Genomic DNA, 27,388 nt, shown 5'->3' with positions numbered 1-27,388 from the left:
TTTACTTTATTTTTAATTATGCTCAAAGGTACGAAATACATTGAACTATTTGTTTTGGTTTGGTTTAGTTCGGATTGGTTGTAGTTTTGTGTATGATCTATGTCGATCTGGGGATTTGTTGTTTCTAATCGTTAACTTACATACATGAGACAAACGTTGGGATCGATACAATACAATGCGCTTCAATTTAGGGGGAAATACTGTGGGTGTGAAACCAAGGTCCTGCTCTATTTCCAATGTAAATGGTTTAAATAAGTCGAGAATAGAGTATTGAAACCTCCATGAGCGGGGGTTAATTTTTTGTTTCGTTTCTGTTCCACGGACAGGTCTAGTGTATAATATTTTGGATATAATTATGGTTTTTGCAGGCGATCGTTCAGTTGTATGTATTTCTTATACTGGTTGGTTGGGTTATTATTATACCTAGCTAATGTTCAGGGTTTAACAAAATTAACCTTTGGGCTTTTATTATATTTAACTTTTTTGATTGATGCACATGCATGAATTCAGGCACATAGATACAAAAGCAACAAGGACTATCAAAGGTCTATGGGTAAACTAAATGAACACTTCTTTCGACTAACCAGCATTTCGGTTACGAATCCTTTGACAGGAAGTTTATGGTTGAGGTGACAATTTAGGCGGGAACTGTATGTAAAATTTGTAGTGATTGCTATAGGTTTAAGAAGGTTTAATCAACGATGGAATGTTCTCTAACTTTGCATCTAGCGGGGAGTAGCCACAAACATTTTTTTCGTTAACTACCCATACATAATTGTACATATGTATGTATGTACCAGTATATTCATGTACATATCGTCTATTTATAATCTGCATTTTTCACACTTAACGCTTTTGGGCTTTCTCCGATTTTTTTCGGTAATAATCTCTTAACTGTAGGGTAATAAAAAAATACATCTTTCTCCATTTAATAATTAAACATTTCATACAGTTGTTATCCTTCTAATTCTCGTTTTTGTTTGTCATTCGCCTAATCCGTAGTTTTAGCGTAATACAATTTGCAACTAGACTAGATTTAATTAATGTATAATTTTTGTATACATATATTTCAATTCTCTTTCTTAGGGGTATTCTTCTCGAGTGACTTAAAAAAATACAAATCAGAAAAGGTTTTTCTTTTGGCTACTAATTTCCAAATAAAAGAAAGCTAGTACAATATGTGTATGCCAAATAAAATACTTAACAACAATTTTGGCTTTAATATTAGCATATAAAAGTATTTTTCCATTGTCACAAACCCAATTTAAGGACAGGATAATCTGAATTAATGCCCGATCCTATAATTGAAGAATACCCATACCCAAATTGATATCTCCTTCAAATAGTATAGATATAAATAATTCTGTATAACGAGTCATGGCATTCAGGTTCCTCAGATCCTTTCTGTCGGATTTCCTCAGCATTCGTTCCTCAGTATTGCCTAAAATATACATCTAATAATACTCAAAAACACAAGTCTAAACATTTCATCTGGATCCCTCTCAAACGGCCGTTTCATGATCCGTTTCATCGATCCTCCCAAGGCGCCAAGAGTTCGGATCCCCAGCTAAAAGGTGTAGATAAAAATAAGAAAGAAAGAAAAAGAACAGCATATTTACAATTATTTTCGTAGTAATTTGATGATAAAAGGATGATAAAAGGAGGCGAAGACTAAGTTTCCCACGTTTAAGGAGCACTTTACAAATACGTTTTGCTTATCCAAGGCAATGGAAATAACAATTTAAAAACTTTTGCATGCACAATCTAAAAGCAGGCACACGAACGGTCACACTACATAAATTTGAACACTGAACATTTGAACTGAGAGAGAGAGAGATAGTTGTATACACAGAGAAAGAGACGAAGACACACACAGGCTAGCATACATACACAGTGGGCTGCAGTTGTTGTTTCAGAATACAGGGTCTACTTTTGAGACCCTTGCAGAGGGAATGGGGTTTTGCTTTTTGTATGCAGTTGCAAATGCAATCGGACCATTATCAATTAGTCTCTCAGTTACAAAATAATTAAAGTTTAAATTGTAAAAAGGCTAACACATAAATCTTTGCAAAAGGAACGTTGATGTCTTAAGGAAAGCAGTTAAAGAAAACAGTTTTTGAAAAGCTTCAACCTAAATGATCTTTATTTGTATATAACTAACAGCTGACAATGCTTTTGCTTCCCATCAACCGGTGATTTACAATTCATGGAGAAACCGGCTCACTATTTTAAGGATCAGGCAATATTCGGACTACAAATTTAATAGCAATCGGTCTGCAAGGGCACTTGTGGTTTCGGTGACCGAAACTTAGGATCCATTTCCCTACAGGACGTTCGACTTACCGCAATCGTAATACTTCGATATCCTAGGCAGGGCTGTTTCGTGGTGGTTGTTGGTTTTGATTGGTGGTGTTGTTGTTGTAGTTGATTAACGTTTATGATGGAGTTTGGTTTGGAACGTTTACGTTAGACATACAACAAAATTATAGTCACCGAAAAAATAGAAAATCAAATACATAAATTTCATCACAAATCAAACATAGATATAAACTTGTTGTTGTTTTTGTTGTTGTTGTTGATCGTGGGAAATCAGTAGAAAACGTGGTTAGGATAAAAGGGTGAGAAAATCGATAACATGAATACATGTAACACAGAAACAACTTTGATTGCGATACATTATCCATCACGTGATTAAATATTACACTAGTAAATATACACTATTTCTAAAATAGATGTAACACCTGCCATCTAATTGGAATCGAATGCCATTTTTAGACGCTCTAATCGAATTGCAAGTATTTTTAGATTCCCAGTTTACTTTCGCGTGTCTATCACTGGTGATAATAAACTAAGTTGATACAGAATAATAATACATATTTAAAAAGCACTAAGGCCCTATAAAAATATATATTAAAGCGTTTCATCTGCAAAATTATAATAGAAACTATCCTCTTGAACCAAACCGAAATAGTAAACCCAGTAGTAAACAAAAGAGCTAGGGTATCCATACTCAGTTACATATTCCCAAGAGGTGCAACTCAATACGCCTTTAGTTTTAAACAGGTATTGCGAATGGGCGCAAGTGTTCGGGCAGGGGCGTGGCCGGGTGTAGGGGGGCGTGGCATGTGCGTACTGTCGTCGGCTGCACTTTGTGAGTGAGTTTATGGGCATGCATGCTGCAATTTTGATTTCCGTATTTATTGATTATTTGCAAAGCCGATCGATCGGAGCGATGAATGCTGCACGCCCCGCACAAATCCATACCCTATACAAACGGAATCGTTCGCAATCGGCACGCGGCGATCGCGACAACAGCCAAATTGTTTAATTAAATAACAAATATTGTTTTGTTTTCCTCGTGGCGGCAGGCCAAATAATGCGAATTAAAATAAAAAACATATAAATGCCATTAATGATGTCAAATGGCCGAGCGCGTGCCTATGCCCTTTAAAACGAAACTCGAATGCGGTTCGACTATTGGATTAATCTGCAATACTTCATCTTGATTATGTGTTTTTTTTATTAGCTTTCGGTTTTTGGCTTGTTTACATTCACATTGATTCCATTACGTTTATTACACTTTCTTGGGGGGAGTATTGGATTAGGGGGTTCTTGGATTTACGGGTATTCGGGATTATGTACAGCAAATATATATAGCGTATGTACAACAACTTAGGCTATGTATTGCTTAACATTATCAAATATTATTCGATATTAATTCTAATTAGTTTTCACGCTTTCTTCAAGCTCAATTTGTATGCAAATCAATCAACGAATCAACGAAAAATACGTATGCATATAGAAATACAAAAAATAATAATGTGTTAATGGATAGATTTAGAGACTTGATGGATGTGCCAGCACAGTAAATTTCCAGTAAATGCCAAGCGGTAAGAAATCAATTTAATCAAATAAAGCGTTGAAAACTCCTGGCCCAGCGGAAAAGTTCATTAATCATCTATCACTTATCACTACACTAGACTGATCGATCTTGAGATCTGGAATCGGCAATTGAAGCTGAAGAAGAGCTGTAATCAAACCAGTTCGCATACCAGTCATTATGCTGGTGAATACTCATCATAAGTTCTTGGAAAATGGCCTGCGTCTACAAATGTTTCCTTTATTACACGAGTGTAAAGTCGCTTTAGAAGATCGACGAAGTGGTACTTAAAACCTTCTTCCATTCGTGATCAATTACTACTATAAAATATTTGTATATTGCGTTCTATATTTAAGAATACTAAATCCAATTCAAACTCAAAACCACAATCAATTAATTTCAAATTTAAACCTTGGTTGGCTTGCTGATCGTCCATAATCGCAAAACCCACTCAAACTGAAACTAATTCACGTGCAATCAAGTGTCTTGTCTGACTACAACTCAACATACAACCATGATCAGTCAAAATAAATTACAATTCTTACAACTGGTTTGACTACAGTTAACGATAGTTTTTGCGAAGGATTCAGGGAGCATATTGAATTCAACAGTGTTGCTAGTGTTGTTGTGAGTTTCCTACATGTTTTTGTATTTTCTTTTGCAAATAGTTGGTTTTTACCGTGGGATACTAGTATATTAGCACGGTTTTAATTAAATGGTTTTAGAGCAAAAAGATCTTTCTTGTTTTTTTAACAAGGGGTACATGTTATGTTGATGTCTACACTGCTAAATAGAGTTGTCAGGTGAAATTACAAAGTATTTTAGGCAGTGATGCCAGTTTCCTAGATTTTAGTTAGTTCCCTTACTATACAAATATATTAATTTTTTTTCTCTTTTTGATGAACAACTCTGCTCTTTGCTGTTAACATTTTTAAAAAGCTTGTGTAAAATCTTATGGCCTTCTAAGTGACAACACGATGTTTTAGTATATTTCCGCTGGGACGAAAAGTTTATGTTTGCCAAGACGATTAGTTTACATAAAACAAAACCTCAAGTCTCTGGCTAATTGTTTGCAGTAGTGGGGTAATACAAAGTTGGCTATTAGAACGATTAGATGTGTTAGATGTTTGTTTAGCTAGTGCTAGTTGCTATACTAGATATGAGATGATTATATATGGGACTCGGGATGCGGATTTTGATGGATAGCTATCCATCCAGATTTCTTCGACAGCTCTTTTTGCTTTTCTGATGATCGTGAAGTTGCTGTTGTTGTTGCTGTTGTGGTTGTTGTTGCTGCACATGATTGATGACTGACTGATGACTGATGGTGGTTTGCATGTGTGGGTGGTGTTGTTTATCTGGTTGTTCTTGTGCAGGTCAAAGGTGAAAAGGGACGGATGGGTGCTCTGATTTCTGTTCGTGGCAAGTTGAGCAGCAGCAGCGGGCGATTGCATAAATTCAGATTGCACTTTGCTCGATGTTGTTGGCGCTGATTGTTGCCTCTTGTACGCGTTGTTGTTCTAGTTGTTGTTGCAGTAGTAGTTGTTGATGTTGTTGTTTGTACGTGCGACCAAGTAAAGGAACATGCTCGTCTAAAATTAGAGTTTTGGCGTAGAAAAGGTAAAAGAAACGAAACAAAAAATCAAAAATGCACAAAAAATACACATAAAATGTAATACAAACGAAAATGAAAATTATAAGTTAAACTATGTTACGGTCTTTATTTAAGTGAGGTTAGGTTGTTTCGCCATGCAGAAAGCGTGCAAACAGATAGAGGGCGAGAGAGAGAGGGAGAGAGAGACATAGCGACAGGGGGGAGGGAGACACACAAAGTCGAAGTGGAGAAATCAAGAGCCCCACAACTTCAAAAATGTTAACAAAAGCGTGGGGAAGAGCTAACCACAGCAGCGGTCACTAAAATAATGCCGAGAGTACATTTGAATTATCCTAACAACACCATTTCAATAGGATATATTTTTGTTTTTTAGATTTAATACATATATTTACATGAGACGGTAATGAAATGCTTCAATGTTTAAATTGGTGATTATGACTTTAAAGACTGCTAATGTAAATGTCAATAGATTATTCAAATTTGTCTATGTTTGCATTTAAAGGTTATTTGGTTTAAGCATGTTTCAATTACAAAGTTTCGTCAAAATCTGATCTAGGATTTAAAGCTTTGTTAATTATTCTTGCCTTAGCTGAAATATTGTTATTAATTTCAGCCTGTTAGGTGATTTGGAAAATGGTTAAATAGCTTATTTCTGACATTGTTACTATTTTGTTAACCGCCGCTGTACAATATTAGGTTAACCGTGTTAAGATGGCTGAGGAGCCGACCGGGTCAAAGGTCAAGGGTCAAGGGGACTGCACTCACCCTGTAGCTGCCGGTTGATCAGGGCCGTCAGTCCGTGTCCCACATCCACACTCTTCTTGAGTATCAGCATGGGCTTGTCCTCTGCATCCTCAGCATATCCACCAGAGGGCAGGAAGCCATTGCTGGCTATCGACTCGCTCACCTAGAATCAAAAGGGCATACCGATTACCAAGTCTGGTTTATACATAAATAATAGCTTCTTCATTGATTAACATGATAAAAGTGCTATTAAATAGTTATTCGTTATTAAAGTTATTGAAGAAGGAACTAACCTGGGTGACCTGCATCAGCTTCTTGACCACATCCCGGCCGAGAATGTGATCGAAGACGGTCTGCAAGAAGGGCTCGGCCATAATTGACAGTTTGAGCTTGTCGCGATGCCAGATCAGCACGCGCGACTCCTCCATGGCCATGATGGAGACCTATGGGTATATGGTATATCGTGGAACAAAAGTACCCATATTGGTTAATGAGAAAATTGAGTTTGGTAAGAAAGAACACCCACCTGAAAGTAGTCATCGGTCGAGACGCCAAACCATTCCGGCGAGTCTAGGAACTGATGGGGAAACACAATGTGCAGGGCGCGCTGATGCTGCGACACCACCAATCTGTGAATAAAAGAGCATCAGTATTAGCCATCGCAAGCGCGGAAATGAATCCATTGAGCACTCACTTGCCGCTCAGCACCAGCGACAGGCTGTCGACCTTGGTGACCTTCTCCTGGGCGTAGACCTCCTGGTACTTCAGGGCACGTATCACCTTCATGCAGTTGAGCACCTTCTTGAACTGGTGGCGCGTCACGTGCAGCGGCTGGAAAAGTGCCAGGTACACCTGCAAATGGATCGATAATGTTGATGGTTATTGCGACAGCTACAGATCAATTTAATATATTTATTTGCATACTATATACCAGGTATTTACTGGTGTTCAATATTTGTTCGTTCAATAAATACGAGTATTCGTATTTTGACTTTTAAGTACTACTACTTAGCGCTTTTCGCTCCTGGTATCTTATTATGACTTATTATGACTTATTATGATTATTAATAATCACATAATCACATTAAACATAATGTACGCAATTAAATAAATATTTACCGACAAATGATTAATAGTCCTTAGCCGGAATGTGTAGCTTACACCCGATAAAAGCAGCATTATTTACTTAGAAACCCTGTTCTTATTTGTATTTAGTTCAAGCTAACATAAACGCAAAGTTTCTCTGAAAACTTTCCACCTATTCTTCCTAAAGCATCAATGGGTTCTAACTGCTGGCCACATAATACACCGAGTTAATGTCCGTGTGCCCAATAAAGTAAAGTGGATGCGCAAATAAAAAATGCAATAAAGTAACGGAAACTTCCGATTTTCTTGGCCAAAAGACTCACATGGAGATCAATAAGACAACAATCTCTGTTGCCAAGTAGATGTTGTTACACTCGGCACTGAAAATCAAACAAACAAACAAGTAAAATAAGAAAATATTATCGGCGATCGAGAGTGTTAACTGCTTTGCATTGCGTCAAGTACAACAAGAGCACGCCCCCTTTTCCCACCTGGTTCTCTGTTCTTATTTAAATGAGGCTACACTGGGAGAAAAGACGACTTCCAAGAACTTCTCGTCCTTTTTATGACGCAGAAACCTTTCGTATAGTTTGCAAGAAACGATGTACCACAAAAACCCAAAGACAGAAAGAAAAGAAATATGTATGTATGTATAGTAAGTTCTTGAAAAATTTAGAACTTTTACTTTAATGGTGAGAGTTTTCTTTCCGTGTGCTTATGTGGCGTGGGCGTGGATGAGCTTTGGGCCAGCTAGATAGTGCTGCGACCAGTTTTTGGGTACCACCCCACCCAGCTCCCCAACCCCTCGATATCGAAGAGCCAAGACGACGATCACATGGCCAAAATGTAAGACTCGTGGTAGCAACAGCCGCACACGACAATGTTAACTTGTTGCCATGCAAAAATATCGTGTGCTTTGCTGACGCAGCCGTTAGACGAGCCAGCTTCAAGCTGAAGCTTGAGGCTATAGCCCCCGATCCCGATCCCGCCCTGCTCCACAGGTGGGCTCCCATGGATCGGGGCAGTAGCAGCACTCACAACTGCAACATCGGAGGTGGTCGCATTGCAGCTCGCAACATGAAACGCCAGCAGTTTTCAATTTTCTGCTACCCTATGTGAAAGGTATATGGGTTCAAAGTTTAAACATACATTTTGTGCACTTTCTGTGCCATTTTCAAATACAAGAAGCAAACATATTTCAGACATTTTCTTAAGATCCAAATGATTTAGCAACAGAACTATTTATATATTGGATCTATTATATCTTTATATTGGATTTATGTTACCATTTGATGAACAACAAAAAGTATTTCGCTTCAGTAGGTTTTGACCAGGGTAATGTAAGTTATGACATTTTAGTCAGAGTTCAACGAAGTCGACTTTACACAAAGGACTTTCAAATCGGCCCGAATGCGAATGCGAATGCGGTTTTATTTCGATGGGTATTCGTCGCTTAATTTTTTCATACCGAGGCGACGCGCAGCAATAACATTAAACATTAACGAGCATGGCTAAATAAATAAATAACATAATCAAGAGGTTTGCCCGGGCGTCGGACAAATTGTGATCCGGGGCAGGTTTTGCTGGCGGATCCAGCGAATCGTTTCGATTTGCAACAGTCGCCGGTCGCCAGTCGGTCATCGGACATTGCCGCGGATTCCCGAGTCACGTAGGCCAGTCTCCACAGAGCCACAGAGCCACTGAGCCACCGAATCACCGCACCACCAAGCCACTGAACCACTGAGCACCACCACCAAGCACCAAGCACCAAGCGCAGCTCAGAGAGTCACAAAAAAGCTGTAAAAATGAAAACCAAATCCGCTGAGGCGCTGAGAACGAAGAGTCGCAGGCGCAGATATGTTTACACTAAGAAAAAAACTGCCCATTAACCAAATTGTCAATGAAATCAGCTCAAGGGATCAGCTGTCCAGCAGGCAAGCAATCAAACGTATAATACTTTTATTCAGTTTCCGATCAACCACCTGCAACTTAAGCAGTTAGGAATTAATTAAGAACTCGAAATATTTCAAGCAATTAGGGACACAGATTGAAATAGCTTAATTTCTTAGTTCATTTAGTCTACAAACGTGCGTCTTATTGACCAAAATTGCTCTCTGTGTACAGATGCGGCAGATAAGCGGCCCCTAGATGATGATGAACTGCCTGCCGGCTGGACAGCTACATATACATGATGGACTGCCGTCGAATGGGAATATGAGAACCCGGGATGGGGATGGGGTCGTTATTCCTTTGCTGTGGGAAACAAAGCACAATTCCGTTGTACAGCTCGCAATTTGCAAATTGAAATCAATGAAAGCGAAAGAATGCCACAAAAAAGTACACATAAGTATTAAAACCGAAACAGAGCAATTTGCGAACGATCGTCGGCCAGAGATAATGCTCTGCTCTACTTTGGCCAATCTCTGAATGCGATCGGATCAGCTTCGTCTCGAGGCAGATCCAACTGACTAATGGCCAAAAAGGTTTCCTGGGCCTGAAGCCATGAATGAATTGAATCCTGTTAAAGATGAATTGCAGGTCTGTTAACTTGGCCAGCGTTTCCGTTTACCGAAATGGGGAAAGATAATTCAACCGTGCGTTATAAATCAATGTTATAAATCAATGTTATAAATCAATGTGTTATCTAAAGACTGTACTTAATAATGAACTTAGTTTAACTTATAAAATACTTATAAATGCATTAATCAAGTAATGTGGGCCATACCCTAGATAGCACTAAATCATAACTTAACAACCAACTATTTAGCTCTCAAAAGCAACAAATTATCCTAAAGGCCTAAATCTGCATAATTCAGACTACTAATAACTCATTTCGCTTAACAACTTAAAGAATTCTTCTGGAATTCTGGAATTCTACCAGCTGATTGCGTTAATCTGCCCACCCAAGCCCAGCCAAAGATCACTGTGAAGAGCATTCTTCGCTCGCAACCTCTTAATTGCGAAGAATTCTCCTGGGGCATGCCGCAGATGACGATCGATCCATTATGGGGGACACTTATGCGGTTTAATTATCGCTGATCGGGTTTAATTAGTTCCCCCACTCGATCGATCGTTGATTTAATGGCTCTGTTTTATGTCTTATTCCGCTTTTTCCGCTTCTTGTTCGCTCCTAACTGACCTGCCCAAATACGCATATAGATCATAGAGAGAGCGATAAAGATCGGTGCGAAAGGCATTCAAGAGCCATTGAACCTGATGATGAGCCCCCCAAAGAGAGGCTCTCTTCCGCCTTCGCCTTTAAGAGAGTCGCAGAAGTAACGGCCGGTCGGCAACAGTGGGTCGTAAAAAACAAATAAACGCTAACAAATGTCGATCGCTGCACACGACGGCGTTGTGTGAACAATGGAGCTGGTAAACAAAATCAAAATCGATTGCCGTCAACAAGCAACTGCTGCTGATAACAACACTGACCAAACTGCAGCGGAGTTCCATCTCCCACTCTCTGGAAGTTTTCCGCCACTTTCTGGTCGCTTATCATGCCAGAAAAGCCGTTAAAATGGCCGAGCAAATGGTGAAATACCAAAATTGGGCATTTTCACCTGCGGCGGAAATGTTGATAACCTGTTTGCGGTATGATGCACACCTAATTATATTTTTAATACGTTTGTTTACATTTCAAAGTGCACTTCTTTCCTCTCTTTGAATGACGAAATACTAAGACTACGCATTTTTACCTTACTTATTTACAGGAATTCAGGATAAATCTCTCGTCGATAAAACAAAAATTTAGTACTAGCATTCAAGAAATCTTACAGCTTTTATGTCGAGTTTTAGGTATATCAAGCAATTATTATTCTTCAGAAAAGGCTTCAGAATCTTTTTTTTAAGCGCATATAACATTACTAATAATAAAAAACCAAGGTATAAATATTTCTTCACTTTAAACAGTCCCCAAATTGATTCCATTTTTTGTTTTGATTTTTCCCTATTTCCATCGCTAATTGAGCTGTCAGCGATCTGCGCCTCATTTTCCAGGTGATTTAGGTGACTCATGTGACTCCAGAAAGGAGGCGGTGGGCGTGCCCGCACCCAGTAGACATAGCCCATATATCTGGATCTGCTTAGGCCGCTCACGTGGGTCGCTGTTTTTGTTTTTTCCCCTAAGGGATTACGCCGCATTCGGGAAATGATTGAGTGGAGGCGCGTGGGTGGGTGTGGCAAAGGGGAGGCTCTGGGGGGCGGAAGAGGGTGGTGTTGACCATGTCGTGGTGTTGATCATGTCGCCCTCTTCTGTTGGATCAGTGCCACATTGGACAGCAGACGCTGACGCAGATGTCTTTCAGCAGCCCTCCATGTCTTTTTTTTCTGCGTCAGGTGCAGAAAGAAAAACATTGCCAAGTGTCGCCTAGTCATCTACTGGATCCCCCAACCCGTTCTACAAGCCCCCTCATCCGGCAACAGTTATTGGCCCATATGACGCGAAAGCCGGCCGGCACGTCCGCATTTGAGGCAAAATGGGGTGGAATTAGCCACAGTGCCCAACTAGGGAATAACGAACCAGACTTGGCCCACGTACCCCTGCTGCCGTTCGAAGAAACCAACAAATAAGCTAAACTATAAAAACTAATCGAATGACAATAAGATAATCAAAAATATTCAACGAAAACTATGAAAAAGTAAAGCGGAATAACGAATGACACAGTCTTGAAGCTTCACGATTATCGTAAATGTTAAATATTACCGAATACAAGACGTTTTTATAATTCCGCATTTTAATAGTTAATCTTCGGCATCTTCATCCTCATAACCAATAGTATTAACACCACATTGCTATATACCATGGAAACCATGGTTGACATAGAATGAATATCAATTGTATTCGGGCATTTCTTATTTTTTACCGCATTCCGTGCCACGTGGCCTAATATAATTTATAATGTAGTTAATGTCAAAGTTCTATGAATAGTTCTCTTAATCGTTATATCATTAACAAGTCCATATGTCATAAATAACCGACCTATTTGATGATTGATTTAGTGGTAGCGTTGTAAAATGTATATTATCGGTGATCGGTGTTATTCAATAGAACAACTGTAAGGAATTTAAATTATAGACTTTTAAAGGAACGTCTTAGTATAAGAACATTCTCATGTCACTACTTAAGTACAGGCTGCCTAGTTTACGGTTAACCTTTAACTTCAATGAATATAAAAACACATAAAATATATTCTGCAGTAACATTTTTCATTAGCAACCTTTGATCTCGGAAAATTGTTTCCAACTTGTTATGGATCTTTTGATTTGTTCGACTGACTGATTGATCGATTGACTGCCATTTGCAGATTTTCGACTTCGAGATTCGATTCATTCATTCATTTATTAATAATATAATTGTTTTTAATTTTTTTTTTTTTTGGTGCCGACAACTCGCGGAACGTGCGGCACATGACAAGGGGATCTCCTCGAATCGATAAGATGTACATGGAGAGTACTTTCTATATTCGATTCCTGGCATGGCCGATCGCGTCGATCGCCGATCGATGGCTGCCCACAAACTGCTCATTATCTAATTGCGGTTCACAAATCCCAGTCGCACTCCCAACCATTTCGATCCGCTTCGATTTGTCTGGCCGGACGTACATAGATCCCTCCTCCGATCGATTTTGGCCAATCGCCTCCTTATGGTGCATACAAATACTGCCATTAATTCCGCTTTTGGTCACCCAATTTGGCCGGACATCGTGCACTGCCCGTGATTTCTTGCCAACTCACCGTGGCTTTCAAGAATCGCGGTTCTGCGGATATATCGCAGGGTGCTGCGGTGGATCGGGGATAATGCCAGGCTACGGTTCGCTGATTGGCCATGATTAGCCTTTACGCGCCCAGCTTAATCAAATGACCGTTAATCAAGTAAACAATTCGTTTAGTCTATTTTTTGCCAGCACGTTCGCATTGGCCTTCATTTTTTTTTTTGCATTATTTGGGTGAAAGATTGGCCAGATCGGAAGAACTGTGGGGGACTTTGATCTGATCTGACCAGGTGCGGATCTTCGCCGAGCCCCACTGAATCACTGGGTGATTCACCCACCCAGACTTTCCTTATCATTAGCATTTCGTATCGGTCTTTGGGCTACGGCTACGTTCTAAGATTCTACGAACTAATATCAAGTTCTAAACGCATTTTGATTGCATGTATGGTTGGTAAGAACTTGCTCAAATGCTTTAATCATCGCTTTGTAATTTATATTCATTAAATGTTTAGTGGTGATACCCTTTCCTCTAGAGATTTCCAACTGCAACTGATCGTGCTTTTTTCAAATGATTCAGCAATGATTTCTTGCAGATGTCTTTCGTCAATGGTAAAGTTTGAAATCCCACAAAATCCGAGGCCCGCAAAAGTTTTTCCCCCCGAATGGGTAACAGATATTTCGCAGATATATATTGAATATCCGTTGGGAAGTTTCTCCGGAATCGAATCGAAACGAAATAAGAACGAACCACTCGACGTCAGTGATCGAAAGCTTGCGGCATTCGCCGAATTTAAACCGACGACTCACTGGTGATAAACCAGAATCGGTGGATCCAAAGTATATACTATGTAGATATGTGTGCATCAAGCGGGGATTGCTCGACCGCTGTTGACGTCGCAGGAATTCAAGGCATGTGCATTTCCCGGTGGACTCCACACTTTTTCGGCGCAACATTGTTGGAAAGTTTTTAGCGAAAAAAAAATTGAATGTCTGAAGGTTGGGCCACAAACTATTCACATGTGGCATCCATTTGTCAGGTGCTTATAAGGCGGCATATAATGCCAAACGATTGCAGCGTGACAGCCACCATTAATTGAGACTTACTCGTACTGGTGATAAGGTGGCGGCTCTCTTAAATGGTACCTCTGTGGATTTAAGAGACCCCCAGCAGATGCCCAGCCTCCCAACGCCGCTCTTCTGGGATAATCCACATCGCACATTGCATCGCACAGTGGGGTTTGCAAGCCGGCTTAAGTGGGTTAGCACCAATGTTAAAAAGAAAACTACAAACTACTACTGACTTAATGGAAACTGGAAGTAAATGCATTGTTTTACTATTGTTGGAAACCAATGTCTTCTAATCATAGACCAATTGACTTATCTAATCTTTTCTGTTCCTTAAGATTTATTGTCTGAATGGTCTGAATGGTCTGGCTTACCAGTCGCAAAACAAGTTTGTATACGATAGTTCATACATTTCTACATATTTTATCAGGGTAACTAACTGATCTAACACGATCATAGATCAAACTATTCAATTGTTTGATATGATATTTATTTCAATTCGTTAAAAATATAGATGGGTATACAGAGTTCCCATTTTATTGGTTGTCTTAAGAGTAATTGCTGAATTATATGGCATAACACATAATTACACATTCGCTCACAATGATTATACACAGTGCACTTTTATAGGCGATACAAGAATGAAGCGTTCTATCCATCCAATTGCGTGTTTTTCACATCGATGCGTTGCAAATCGGTTATACAGAGGATAAGAAAGCACGCGATCATGGTGATCTGGACTACTGGACAAGCCACTGGGTGCCGCCATTGGGCCCACTGTTGCATCAGCTCCGTCGATTCGATTTGAGTGCGAAATGTGGATCTCAAAGAGAGAGCGAAGCGTTCGCCGCGTCCAAAGAGAGCGGAAGCAGAGCGGGCAGCGCCGTCGGCGCAAGAACTGGCGTTGTCGGCGGTATATATAACACCTAATGGCAGCGGCGACTTCCCATTCAAAATCGCACACCTCAACGCGCCACGTGTCGCACTTGGTCCCCCCGGAATCCAAAAAATAACCACCCCAGAAATTAACCCAACCCCACGTTAAAATCGTAATCGTAATTAAAACCCAAAACCCAACCCGAAAGCGCGGTGTAGAAAAATCCCAAAAACCAATATCCAAATACAAGTATATAACCAAGCAAACGGAAAGTTAAGTAACACCAATACAAATTTTTTTGCTGTGCGAAGCGAGACAAAGAAGAGTGCCAAAAAGAATAGAGAGCATCTAAAGAGGATTACCAATTGAAAAAGGAGCCACAGAAACCAATGCAAAGATGTGCCACAATTCAGGGATCGTGGAGAAAAACAACGAGCAGCAGATCGAACGCTACATGGCCTGTGGGATGCCATCGAAGGCGGTGAAGAGTGTCAAGTACACGCTGAAGAAGCGCGAGAAGAAGGAGCAGCAGAGGAGAGATCTGCAGAAGGATCTGCACAGGGAACAGCAGTTGCTCGAGGAACTCGAGCTGAGCAGCAGCAGCAGCAGCAGGGCCAGCGACTCCTCCTCCTCCTCGGTCTCCGGCAGCGATAGCGAGGATAGCGGCGTAACCGAAACCGTTCTGAAATCGGCGCCAGCGGCGGTGACGACTCCCAGTCCAAAGGTCAGCTCACCGCCACCCACACCCAGAAGCGACCTCCTGCGATTCTGCCCGCGTTTTCGTAAGCTGCAGCAGGAGCAGCAGCAGCAGATGCTCAAGGAAATGGAGCTGCAGGAGGAGGAGACCCTGACCAATGCCGCCCTGAAAGCTCAGCAGCAGCGCAAGCTTAGCTCCATGGAGCCGTCAATGGATGACGCCCTGGCCATCGGCACCCAGATGACGAGGCAGGTGTCCGAGCGAATCACCTGCCTGGTGGCCCAGCTGCAGGCCAGCCGCCTCTACACGTGAGTCTCCCCCTTAAGCTCCATTCTCTACCTCTATCCCCCTAAAACACATCTATTACTTTTTAACTGGACTCCTAAGTTGTTTTATTTCAATTACCTACTGAAAGTTCAAGAGATAGAGTTCCGTTGTAACTTTCTAATATATTCGCGTACTACCAGACAAATAACTTTAGAATATTTAATACAACATTTTTCTAGTGCATCTTTTAAAATACCATAGCTGCTTGTTCTTGTTTTTTAACCATGATTATTATTATTTAATTGGTTCTGCTAACAACTCAGTTGCGAAAGCAATTACCAATTAGTTTTTCTCCTTAGACGCCAAATATTTTGTATATTAGATCTTTTATGAAGTAAATATTTACGGGACAAAATTGAATTCCCCGAAGTTAAATTAGTTTGTATATAGTATAAATCAGTTATTTTTTAGCGGTCATTGGTCGACATATTTCACGCCCCCCGTTACTAAATACCAATAAATTCATCAGCTGACAGAAGGAAACCCTCCATGCGGCACTATCTGTTCTTATCAGTTCATTGTCACGGCTGTGGATCATGCTGATCACGCCCCTTGTATTGATATTTATAAATGCAAATATAGTCGTCGAATTTTTCCACCGTCTGCTGTTGTCTAGGGTGCACACAACCGTTATGCAAACAGCGGACCACGGAACGTCTGCGGTTGGTCTATTGTAACACTAAAAGTGCGTTCCTAACATAAGAAAAAAAACAATATCTAACTGCACAGAACACCTTAGGTTTAATAATATAACTTGAATGCCACAGCTACTAAATTGAATTGCAGCAAGCCCAAATTTATGAGTAGCTTCGGAAATTTGTTGGCCAGATAGCAAAATACAACGAGGCCCATTAAACAGGTTGTTAGCACCCCATTGATAATGCCTGGCAGCAGACGCCAAACTCGTGATCTGCACGATATCAATCGTCACAGTGGAACCCCAAGAAAAGGAGCAATTGAAATTTCACAGCCATATAAGTACAATATATGTACGTGTCGACAACCTGCCGAAGATCCCCTTCCTAACCTTAGTTAACGAAAGCCCCAATTTCTGCGGGTGATTCACGGGGATTTGGGCCTCTAGGCCGCATTACTAACGACAAGTGCGTGAATCTAAAAATACGATCTAGTGATATTCGCCTTGGCCGTAATGCTGGCTCAATGTCAAGCGATAATTCAACCCTCGGGGGGGCCCGGGGGTGTATCTCGATACGGTCGTTATCTTGCGGCCAGTGGGGCGCTGTGACGACAATTGGCAAGTCAATAGAGTTCCCTAAGACCCCCTGAATCACCCGCTCTCGTAGGCTCGCTCTCTCGCGTGGTTGTTGCTGGAGTGCAAAGTGCGATCGGGTCCTACGTCATCTGGCAGAGCTTTCGCAGGCGTACAGTCAGGGTCACAACAGTAGCACACGAGGAAAATATTGAAACAGAATTGCTGCCGAGGCAGGACCCTTACCAGTCGTTTAAGTTAGCTAGTGGCAAATTTATAAAAATAATGAAATCAATTATTTGTATTGTACGTTTCTGAGGGCCTATTATGTTGACAATAACTGTATTGCCTTCCTGTCTTTGCTCCTCCTCTGTCCGTAAATCAGCCGCGTTCGCCGCGTTTTATCGTTTTATCAGCTGGTCGCCAGCTGATACAACTGAATTCGCCCCAAGTGCAAATGCAAAACTGCATTATCCACGCTCTCGTTTTATGATTACCGCCTAGAGATTGCCAATTTCTGGCTTTTAGTTCTGGTGCCCACGAGAGCAACAGAGAGGGGTATAGTGGGGGGCGGCGAGAATATACAATATTCGGTTGCATGCGTTTGCGCACGTACGCCACTTTGGCTCTATTCGCCGAGCGACAAAAACAAAAACGAACGGCGAAAAAAGTGTGCAAAAAAGACATAAAAACGTAACAGACGGATATGCAAAATGCCAGACTAAAGAGAGGTGGGGAGACGGAGACGCAACAAATGCGTAGACACGAAGAGAAAGAGATAGCCATAAAGCGAGGGAAAGGGAGACGGCGAATTCGCACGATCGCAATCGGTGCAAAAGTTCGCCGCAAATCAAATCTAATCAGACATGAGGGCCACGTGGGTACCCCATAACCCATTTTCCCGCGGAGTTTGGACCATCGGCAATTGCGTAGCCATTGCATTTAAAAATTCACAAGAGTTGAACAGGAAGCGTCACAACAGCACTTCAATTGAAAAAAAAAAACAGAGATTGCATGGCCTTGGGACAGAAACACAGCTAGAACCCTAGTTTTAGGTCATAATCGATAATAATCGACAATAATGGTAAATAGTCGATATTGTATAATTTATCGAATTTACATTTCGATCAAATTCCGATGTTCCGCTAGCAAGTTAGCTTCTCTTCCTTCAATTAATGTTTAATTCCAATTTTAAATTCTTACTATTTTACGTCTGCCTGCTTTTTACTCATCGAATACGACGCTCTATCATTGCAGAATTCTGACGCGTACGACACAACCAGCACACTTGATAGCCGTTTGCATATTGGCCTTTGTGCTGATGACTGTGGGACGCGACCTCATCGACCCAACGACAACAGTTACAACAGAAGCAGCAGCAGAAAGCGCAGCATCGTCTGCAACAGCAGCATCGACGAGAACAGCAACGGGCGGAGTTCTGGCGGCCTTGGTCTTTCTGGGCGCCTTTGCCACCCACTTTGGGTCGCAGATCTGGATGACATTTGTCTCGGGTAAGTCTCCTTAGATCGCAGGACTATCATGATCATCAGGGATCACCCATGAGCATCCCACACATTAATTGTTTCTTAGATGAAGCCCATATTACATTACCATTCAGGACATTCATTGACCCATCTCAGCGAACTGTACTTTGAAGATGCTTTTAGCCATAACTTTCAGATGGCCAAGGTTTCAGCATATAATATGGACTGATCACTGATAACTGGTTCCATTGCCAAGATCAACTCCCATAATTCATTTCTTTTAGCCAATCCACACTCGTTGCATTTGAGCCAGTCCGCCATAGATCGTAATTACATTTTGTAGAGTCGCTGGAACTTTAAGCGGATTATAAGCAAATCTAATTTATGCCATATCCTTGCAGGACTCTCGCTGTATTTCTCTCTGCCCCGCCACGTTTTCGGACAGTGCCAGCAGATCCTGTTCCCGCGCTACTTCGCCCTGAACGCCATGCTTAGTCTGACGATGCTGGTGGTGTATGCCAAGTATTTCCTTAGTGGATGGACGACATCGGCGGGCATCCAGATGGGATCGCTGGCCCTGGCGGCGGGAATCGAGGTGGTGGTGCGCCTGTATCTGGTGCCACCGATGCTGCAGCTAATGCACGAGAAGTACAGGATCGAGGATGCGATCGGCAGTGGCCAGGAGGTGGGCAGCCTCGTCCAGGGCGACCTCGTCGACTGTCCGCACTATCAGCGCATCCACAAGGGATTCCGGCGCATCCACATGACCATCGCCATTGGCAACATGACGGTCATGCTGACCACCTGCCTGCAGCTGTATTTTCTGGCATCGAAAATACGCCTTAGCTAAGGCAAGCCCGGAGTGAAGAATTTATAGATTTAGGATCCCACCACATAATGCATACACACATCATTACTACTGTATTTCCATGTTCGATAATTGTCTCAAATTCTATATTGCTTATTGAACACCATCCAATCCCAAATGCCCCTCCTCCGCCCCTCCTCCGCCCCACACACCAACACACCCATACCGACGCACGAAAATATTTAATTTCTCCCAAGGACGCCTTGTTTGCTGCGACCTTTCAATCTGATTTCCTGTGATAAACTCAGCCCGCCTCCCAATACAAAAAACACCTACCCAAAAACCACAGCACATTTAGCCTATAGTTGATAGCCAATAATTTACAAGGAGTTATTAATTAATAGCCTATTGATAATTAATTATACTGTTTTTTTTTTTTTCTCATTCATTAATTTTCTGCTGTTATTTATTAATCCACCAAAAACTATGTTTTTCTCTGTTTTAAGTGCGGATTTTAAGTGAATGTAATTTATATTAAAACAAAAGAAAAACAACAACAAAAGAAACAAAAACAAAAACCAAAAAGCACAAAAAGAAACAACAACACAAAAAAAAATAAATCAATAAAAATATCCAATCAATGTGTACAATTTAAAAGATTCTTTTTCTTGCGGTTCATTAACTCTATAAAAAGTTGTCATGTATGTAATTGATTTAATCGATTGGGTTGCCTACTTCTCGGCTTTAGAATAAAGAAGTGTAAACTTCAAAAATTACGATTACCGGAGTATGCCTGTATACTTTAAAATATTTAATTTAAATACTTTAAATCTGCATTTATAATTGCAATTTAAAACTTAAAGTCATTAAGATACTTCAGAACTAGTCTATAATGTAAATCCTTGTTTTTGTGTTTATGGTGGTTAATAGTGTTAATTTGGGCATATATCACTATCACTTACCGCCTCGATTTCCTGCTCGAATCTCACAGGCCTCAGCCGGCACAGCACCACGACGAGATAGATGAAGTTGACAAAAAGTCCCATGCCCGACCACAGCATGACGTCCGGTGCACGGGCCACCAAGTAGCCATGCATGCCCATCATCAGGCAGCCAATGAGCAGCATGGCCCGCATCCACAGGGATCCGTAGGGACCGTGTGGAGCCAAAAAGGCTAGGAAGAGAAAGGCCCAGCCGAGCTGAAAGTACAGGTGATGTGGCCCAAGGCACTGTTCGATGGACCAGTCGCCGGGATTGATCGATCGCAGGGTTCCATTGTTGTCCCAGGTGATCGTTCCGCTGCTGGCGGCGCTCGTTCCCGCCGTGCTCTGCGCGATTAGAGTGCCGGCAGATGCCTCTGCTCCAGATCCCGAACTTCCTGGTGCTCCTGCTCCTGCCCCCGTAGCTGCTGCTCTGCCCATGCCGATGCCCATCACACTACTGGCGCTGCTGCCGGCACTGTTGATCAGGGCGCCCATCCCAACGCCCGCTGCACTGCCCGCCGTGCTGGGCATTTCGGTTATCCCGGTTATCCAGGCGATCCTCCTCCTCAAGCTGTCTTCGTTTCAGTCTGTCGCTCTCCTCAGCCTGATCGTTGAGCTATTCTTTGCACCACCTTTCAATCTCTTCAATTGCAAGAAGCCTAGCTGGTTGAAATATCCGCTAACTCAACCGCTTGGTTGTTGTCCCCGCTCTGTCAATGCTTAAAATTTGTCTTCCTCTCTTTGCTTACACTTTTCTATTTCCGACTTTCTAGCCTTCAGCTCTAATTGTTGTTGTGGTTTACGCACGGTTTCCTTTAACTTTCGTGATGGTCTTGTTATTGCTGCTGCCCTTTTGAAGATGTTTGTGCTTTGCGGTTCGTGTCTCAAATATACAGTTACATGCGGTTCTTGTCCTAGCTAATTTAAAATTGAATTACATTTCATTTTACTGCTTAAGCCGCATAGTTCATGGCCTTAAACTCTCGATTCCTTCTTTTTTTTAGTTTTCAGCTGGGGCTATTGCCGCTGTGTAACCTTTGATGTGGCAGTTGCTGCTGCTGCTGCCGCCTGTCACATTTTGCATCGCTTAGGCAGCTGCTGAAATAAATTAAAAAACGTCAAAAAAATTTGCAATAACTACCAAATTAGCCAAAGAAATATTTAATGGGTGGGTGCTGAATAAATACGATGGTAATTAGCTACGCCAGTTCATTAATTAATTGTTAATAAATATTGCAACACGGTTAAGTTCCGTTGTGAACTTTTTCAGGTGCTAGTGAATGCCCCAGTTCTCGGAGATTAGCCACTTCCATAATAATTAGAGTAAACTACGACAAGGATAACACCTGACTACTGATTAAAGATGTGTACATTTTTGGCGATCGCAGATAAGTTTTAACGAAAAACTTGTTCACCTAACATCCCTACAAATGGGAATGGAATGCAATTCAAACGAATTTCAAATCAGTAATTTGTCATTGACTGCTGAAATTAATATTTATAAAATACTTGCCATACAAGTGGGATACATTACATTCCCGCGGTGGAATTTAATACAACTGATTAGGAACAATGCATACAATGTGCTGAAGTAGTCATTGGAGTAAAAGTAATTGTAATAATAAACATTTAATATGATAATGAAACCCGGCTGACTAATCGTACAAATGTACATACATATGTGGACACATGGTTCCCCAGATATGTAGTTTCTATTACTTCAGCGACTTCTTCCCGTATCTTCAGATCAAGACGCACCCAAAATTCCGCATAAATACTCGGAAATTCACAATACGGTATATCATGCGAAAATCTACAAAAAATCACGGTAATCGGGTATAAATCATACCAAAATCCACAGCAATTCACGGAACCAAAGACTATCTGCAATGTTTTTTTTTTTTTTCGGCCGACAGAGATCCGCACAACCTGTTTCCGACTCGACCAGGCCAACAAAACTTGGCCAAAAACACTCCAGAGAGTATATACACATATAGAACAAAGCAAACAACGGGTGCGAGTTTTGTTTGCTGACCCCAAAAGAGAACGGCAACCAAACACAACAAATAAAAGCACTGGGAAAGTGGCCAAAAGTGGGCGAGGGCATGGTCTATACGGCCTGTGGTCGGTGGTCCCCATATACATAGTTTATGGTATTGGGGTTGGTCTGGTGAGTGCGACTGGAAAACGAAACATTTCCGGCCTGGACATGAATAATAAAACAAAGCCAACGAGCAGGAAAGATAGCGTGGAAAGAAAAGGGAGAAATGGTGGATAAAAGAGCGACAAAGAAGGGCATCAAAATAATCAATTTGATGTCGCAAAGTTCGTGGTCGCCCATGCACAGGGAGAAAGCATTGAGGAGGATGACATTATTACATTTTTCGAAATTGCCTAATTCATAGTGTTTAATTCATTAAACCTATTGACCGAAAGTTAAACAAAAGTCAACCGAAGATTATCAAACTTAAAGGATTTCTCTCAGTGTAAGTATTGACAGTGGTCAACCAACCGATGAAAGACAGTCCGATGTCCATGATGACGATCATAATGCGCTAGTGAGTGGACTGAGTTGACGATTACTCAACACTTTGCATATTGGCTGCACTGCCACAATGTCTTTGGCGTGCGCTTAATAACGATAATGATGATAGTGGCAAGTGACATACATCAGTCACAAAAACAAACAAGGCCAACACTTCCTCGTCATTATCATCAACTCTTCGGGGGTGTGCAACACAACAAAGCAATGGAAATCAGCTGTGTGTTGCCGAAATGCACATACCCTGAAAACGAAATAAACATTTACCACCAAAAATAGGGAATCTCGGATACCTACAATGTTCAAAACAAACCTTACGAAAAATTGAAAAATTCTTATTGTCAACATATTTATGTCGGGCCCCAAAGTGGTTCGTTTTTTAGTATAAGCGAGCGACACCTGGCGGTGGTTATACGTATTGCATATATTGTTTGTCGTCATTTTTTAAACTTTTTAAATATAGGCGTCACTTGAATCTGCAACCTCATAGTTTACGGGATCCCAACGTTCATACGGACAGGCAGACGGACGGACAACCTGAATTGATTAGGCGAATTGATCCCGAATATATAAACTTATACGGATATAGTAAGCTATCTTACTCTTCGAGCTACGGGTATAAAGTTATTATTGGTATTCAAAATCGTACCCTTTATTGCACAAAGATAAGAAAAAAATGAAAATACTGATATCTGTTTCGTGTCAAAACAAAAACACTCGGACATTAGGGTAGACATATATGTATTTAATATGGTGACTGCATCCAAAAGGTTCAAAATGCTTTCTCCCGAGCGCGCCCAAGTTCAGAAACTATAAATACTCTCTATAAAGGGTATACCCACACCAACGCATGCACACACACTGTGTGGCAAGAACAAAACTGTGGGCAGAGAAGATGAAGTCATCGTTTTTGTTGCCTTGAAAAAAAACACACAGCTCGAAAAACAAAAAAACAAAAACAAAACAACAAATGCAAATACAACTAAGCGCGACTTCGCTTAAATTAAAGTCCATAACCAAAAGTAAAATTGGTACAACGCGAACGAAGCAAGTCCAAAACTTGACAAAATAAAAACAAATATTGCGTTGCGAGGGGAAAATACAAGTTAAATAAAACATGAAACTAAATGTTAAAATAAAAATAGCTGTCAATGCAACTATGAAATGCCCCGCATAAGAGTTGAAATTAATGCTAAGAACACAAAACCAATTTTTAAATAAGAATAATATTGGCCACTAAAACACTGAGGCAATTTAATGACAATGTCTAAAACGAAGAATGAATAATTTTCATGCGAAAATCCCAATAGGTTGTGGCTAATAATTGCGAGAAAGGAAAAGTCGCCGGGTGAAAATAGGTGAAATAGGGTGGGTTGAATGACATGTCAGTGGCCAGTGACAATATAGGAAAAGTGTGGGTTTAATGGCCGATATGGAGTCCCTCTCGACTTCCCCAACCCTTTAGTTTCCCACTTTTTTTTTCGTCGTAATTTCGTGTCGAAGTCATCGATTGCCTTTGTCCAGCAATTGATGTTTACTCGGTGGCAATCAACGTAAAATCGTTGTGGGGGGCATCTAATGAGAAATGGCATTTAGCTATTACATATAAGCGATTTTTTGTTTGAATTTCGCTGCAAATGATTATAATTGTGGAGAAAGTCGCGTCACATAGGTGGATATCAAGCGAAATGTAAAATTACCCTTCGTTAGCATAGGAAAAGAAGTATAAATTTCATTTCTATTCCATACATATACCAATATTAATGTTCACTAACAGCACCAATTAGGTTCCCATTGGACTTCTTTTAAAATAGGTATTAAATTCAAAAGTCAGCATTAGCTTCAAATTTTAGTTGGGTCTAAAAAACGAATTATTATTATTATTGTTAATATTAATATTGTTAAATGTCACAATGCACGAGTGCACTTCGAGCTGTTGATATTTGTTTCATCAATTGAATTGGCATTCAGATATCGATAAGGAGTTATCGGCAACCCGCACAATTCCATATCTCGCCCGATTCTAATTGGTATTTGGCCCGCAGACAAATTGTGGTCGTAATCCAATTGGAAGCGGAACTTGTATGGCAACAATTGGAAATGGAACCGGCGATAGAAGGGAAAATGAAATGGAAAACAATAAAAAAAGAGAGAGGGCCAAAAGGGAAGATCAGGCATTAAAGTCATAAGCTTCGAAGAGGCTTAATTACGTGGAATTATTTGTGTAAAACACAACGCTTTCTGCATTTCTTAAGGGTCCTCGACTGTTTCCCTTTGTTATTTGTAATTTTTAACTACATACTTTGGTAGGGTAAGTGGAGACTGGTATGCCGAAAGTGAAACGGCGGCAACTTTTTGCTGTCCTCCGTTTTTTCCCTCGCCAATTTCCGTTTCCCACGTGTAAACAAAAATAATAATAATAACAATAACCAGACAACAGGCAACATTGTCTCGCCCTATATGCCATATTAAATCTTACATCGTTTTTATGGCCCAAAACGGGCCAGCCACAGCAAAAATGTTCGAAATTATTTCGAGGCGAAAGCAGAAATAAAAAAAAACACTTAATCACTCATTGGTCATGTATGTAAATTGGTTAGGAAATGGTCGACATAAATACACATAATATACATGGAAAATTGATGGATTACCTTACTAATGATCTACAATAATTTCCGGCTGCGTCATAACTATTAGTGACAGGAAATTTTCTATTGTGAAAATCAGTTATCAACTGTTGAAGTAAGACTTTCATCCCGAGGCAACCACTGATAAGGAAACATTTTGATACTTCAGACTTCAGTCTTTTGGCACATATGGTCACTTATCTTATCTGAATGCTGCTGTAGATGCGATATCAAATAGTTTTCAGTTATCCAACAGTTTGTATGAGGTTTTAACTTTAAGGTTTGTTTAGACTTAGGAAAGATTTTGCTAAGTAAAGCAGTTTGTTTTTAACTTTTTGAAGTGCACAGCAATTTATGGTTTATCACGTTAGATCTTAGAACTTGAATTCGAAATTGGAAACTCATTTTAGAGCTATTCTCCACTATTCGCTCATTATATCTTTAAATAGAAATTTTACCAATTCATCCCCATTTCCCCTGCTCATAAGATCGTCAAGTTGAAAGCTAGAAAGCAAATCATCCCAATTGGATCTTACAATCAGAAGTGAAAAAGTCACTTCATCGATTTTTTCCCAATAAAACAATGAGATTTTACTCCTTCTGTTCTAAATTTTCGATTTTTTGGGAGCTTGGATAATAATAAATTGTAGCTCCTCGATCTTCTTTCCCTTTCTCTCGCCTAGGCACACAACTTCCATAAATATACGCACAAACACACACACATACATACAAGTTGCATGCCAGAAATGCCATGCAAATGCAAACACCCACACACACACACACACACTGAGAGAGAGAGAGGGGGTGGGGTGTGAGTGAGTGGGGGGCCCAGGGAGGAGAGAAAGAAGAAGCAGATGCAGAAGTTGGAGTTTGTTGCTTTTGTTTTCCTTCTCATCCTTCCCCCGCCTAAGCCAACAGTCGATTTCCTTCTTCTTCTTGGATGCGTGCTGGCAACTGCAATCGCTGCCTCTGCCGGCGCCGCTGCCACCACCCGCACGCACACATTGACGTCCCGATATATACATATACATAACACATGCATTTTTAAAAGCGTGTTGATGTTCGATTTTTCACCATTCTTGCTGCACTTTACACACAAACAAACATTCGCCATCGTTATTATTTAATTACTTTTGGCGCGGCTTCAATTAAAGAAAACCAGCAACAACAACGCTGCGAGTAAATACACACACACACAATACATATGTATATATTTATGTATATATTACACATAACAAAGCTGCCACTAAAAAAAAATAAAAGATTCGAACTAGCAAATCTCACACACGCAAATAGGCTTGCCCGTGTATTTGTGAGAACAATTTGTTAAATATTTGACACGTGAGTTTTTCATTGTTTAAGGTACAACTTTTTCTTCTATTTACCAGCAGAAGTCAACTTGTATTTACTCCGATACGCGTTTTTTTCGGGGATTTGGTTCTCTCGTTTCGATTGAATATACATATATCTCGAATATCTGATAAATATCAGTAGTTTTTCACTGAAAACCGTGAATTTCCTGCCCGGCGATTCATCCGATGTTTTCTTGTCATATTTTGTTCGAGATTTTTTTAAAACGCAACGAAAACACGAAGCAGCGGTGCTTTTATATGGGAAATATATGGCAATTTAAACGGCTGTCGCTCTCTCTCTCTCTGTCCCTCTCTCGCTCTCCCGCAATGAAAACGAATTTCGCGTGCACAGTGGTCGCAATACACTACAATACACTACA

The 27,388-nt window shown here is 40.7% G+C and overlaps 2 protein-coding genes across 6 annotated transcripts; one reads left to right on the top strand and one right to left on the bottom strand.

Annotated features, from left to right (window-relative positions):
• On the bottom strand, positions 1–27,388 carry LOC120457087 (blood vessel epicardial substance). 4 transcript variants are annotated; one of them, XM_039644268.1, is made up of 8 exons: positions 27,042–27,388; positions 20,467–21,585; positions 6,934–7,091; positions 6,766–6,868; positions 6,533–6,682; positions 6,261–6,402; positions 2,344–2,376; positions 1–1,567 (listed from the first exon to the last, which is right to left on the bottom strand). In XM_039644268.1, exons 2-8 carry the CDS (start codon positions 21,016–21,018, stop codon positions 1,503–1,505), a joined length of 1,203 nt encoding a protein of 400 aa, XP_039500202.1. In that variant the 5' UTR covers positions 21,019–21,585; positions 27,042–27,388; the 3' UTR covers positions 1–1,502. The 4 variants fall into 4 exon arrangements, with proteins under 4 accessions (XP_039500202.1, XP_039500203.1, XP_039500200.1 ...); XM_039644269.1 differs by lacking the exon at positions 2,344–2,376 and having other exon boundaries at positions 27,042–27,386; XM_039644266.2 differs by lacking the exons at positions 1–1,567; positions 2,344–2,376 and adding an exon at positions 3,503–5,472 and having other exon boundaries at positions 27,042–27,361.
• On the top strand, positions 15,041–20,117 carry LOC120457085 (transmembrane protein 205). Of its 2 annotated transcripts, none has more exons than XM_039644264.1 (3): positions 15,041–15,983; positions 18,470–18,723; positions 19,098–20,115. In XM_039644264.1, the coding sequence occupies exons 1-3, from the start codon at positions 15,376–15,378 to the stop codon at positions 19,544–19,546; spliced, it is 1,311 nt and encodes a 436-aa protein (XP_039500198.1). In that variant the 5' UTR covers positions 15,041–15,375; the 3' UTR covers positions 19,547–20,115. The 2 variants fall into 2 exon arrangements, with proteins under 2 accessions (XP_039500198.1, XP_039500199.1); XM_039644265.2 differs by lacking the exon at positions 15,041–15,983 and adding an exon at positions 18,140–18,296 and having other exon boundaries at positions 19,098–20,117.

This window comes from Drosophila santomea, chromosome X (assembly GCF_016746245.2).
Source record: "Drosophila santomea strain STO CAGO 1482 chromosome X, Prin_Dsan_1.1, whole genome shotgun sequence".
In the NCBI taxonomy this organism is placed as follows: domain Eukaryota; kingdom Metazoa; phylum Arthropoda; class Insecta; order Diptera; family Drosophilidae; genus Drosophila; species Drosophila santomea.
The sequence above is the reverse complement of the archived record's forward strand: the minus strand, read 5'-3'. Positions and strand labels throughout refer to the sequence as shown.

Coding starts and splice junctions, on each gene's coding strand:
- LOC120457085 (XM_039644264.1), top strand. CDS start 15,376: ATGTGCCACAATTCAGGGATCGTGGAGAAAAACAACGAGCAGCAGATC. Junction 15,984..18,469: donor CAGGCCAGCCGCCTCTACAC/GTGAGTCTCCCC, acceptor CTATCATTGCAG/AATTCTGACGCGTACGACAC. Junction 18,724..19,097: donor CTGGATGACATTTGTCTCGG/GTAAGTCTCCTT, acceptor ATATCCTTGCAG/GACTCTCGCTGTATTTCTCT.
- LOC120457087 (XM_039644266.2), bottom strand. CDS start 21,018: ATGCCCAGCACGGCGGGCAGTGCAGCGGGCGTTGGGATGGGCGCCCTG. Junction 6,403..6,532: donor AGCTGATGCAGGTCACCCAG/GTTAGTTCCTTC, acceptor TTTTGATTCTAG/GTGAGCGAGTCGATAGCCAG. Junction 5,473..6,260: donor GATCAACCGGCAGCTACAGG/GTGAGTGCAGTC, acceptor CTCTAATTTTAG/ACGAGCATGTTCCTTTACTT.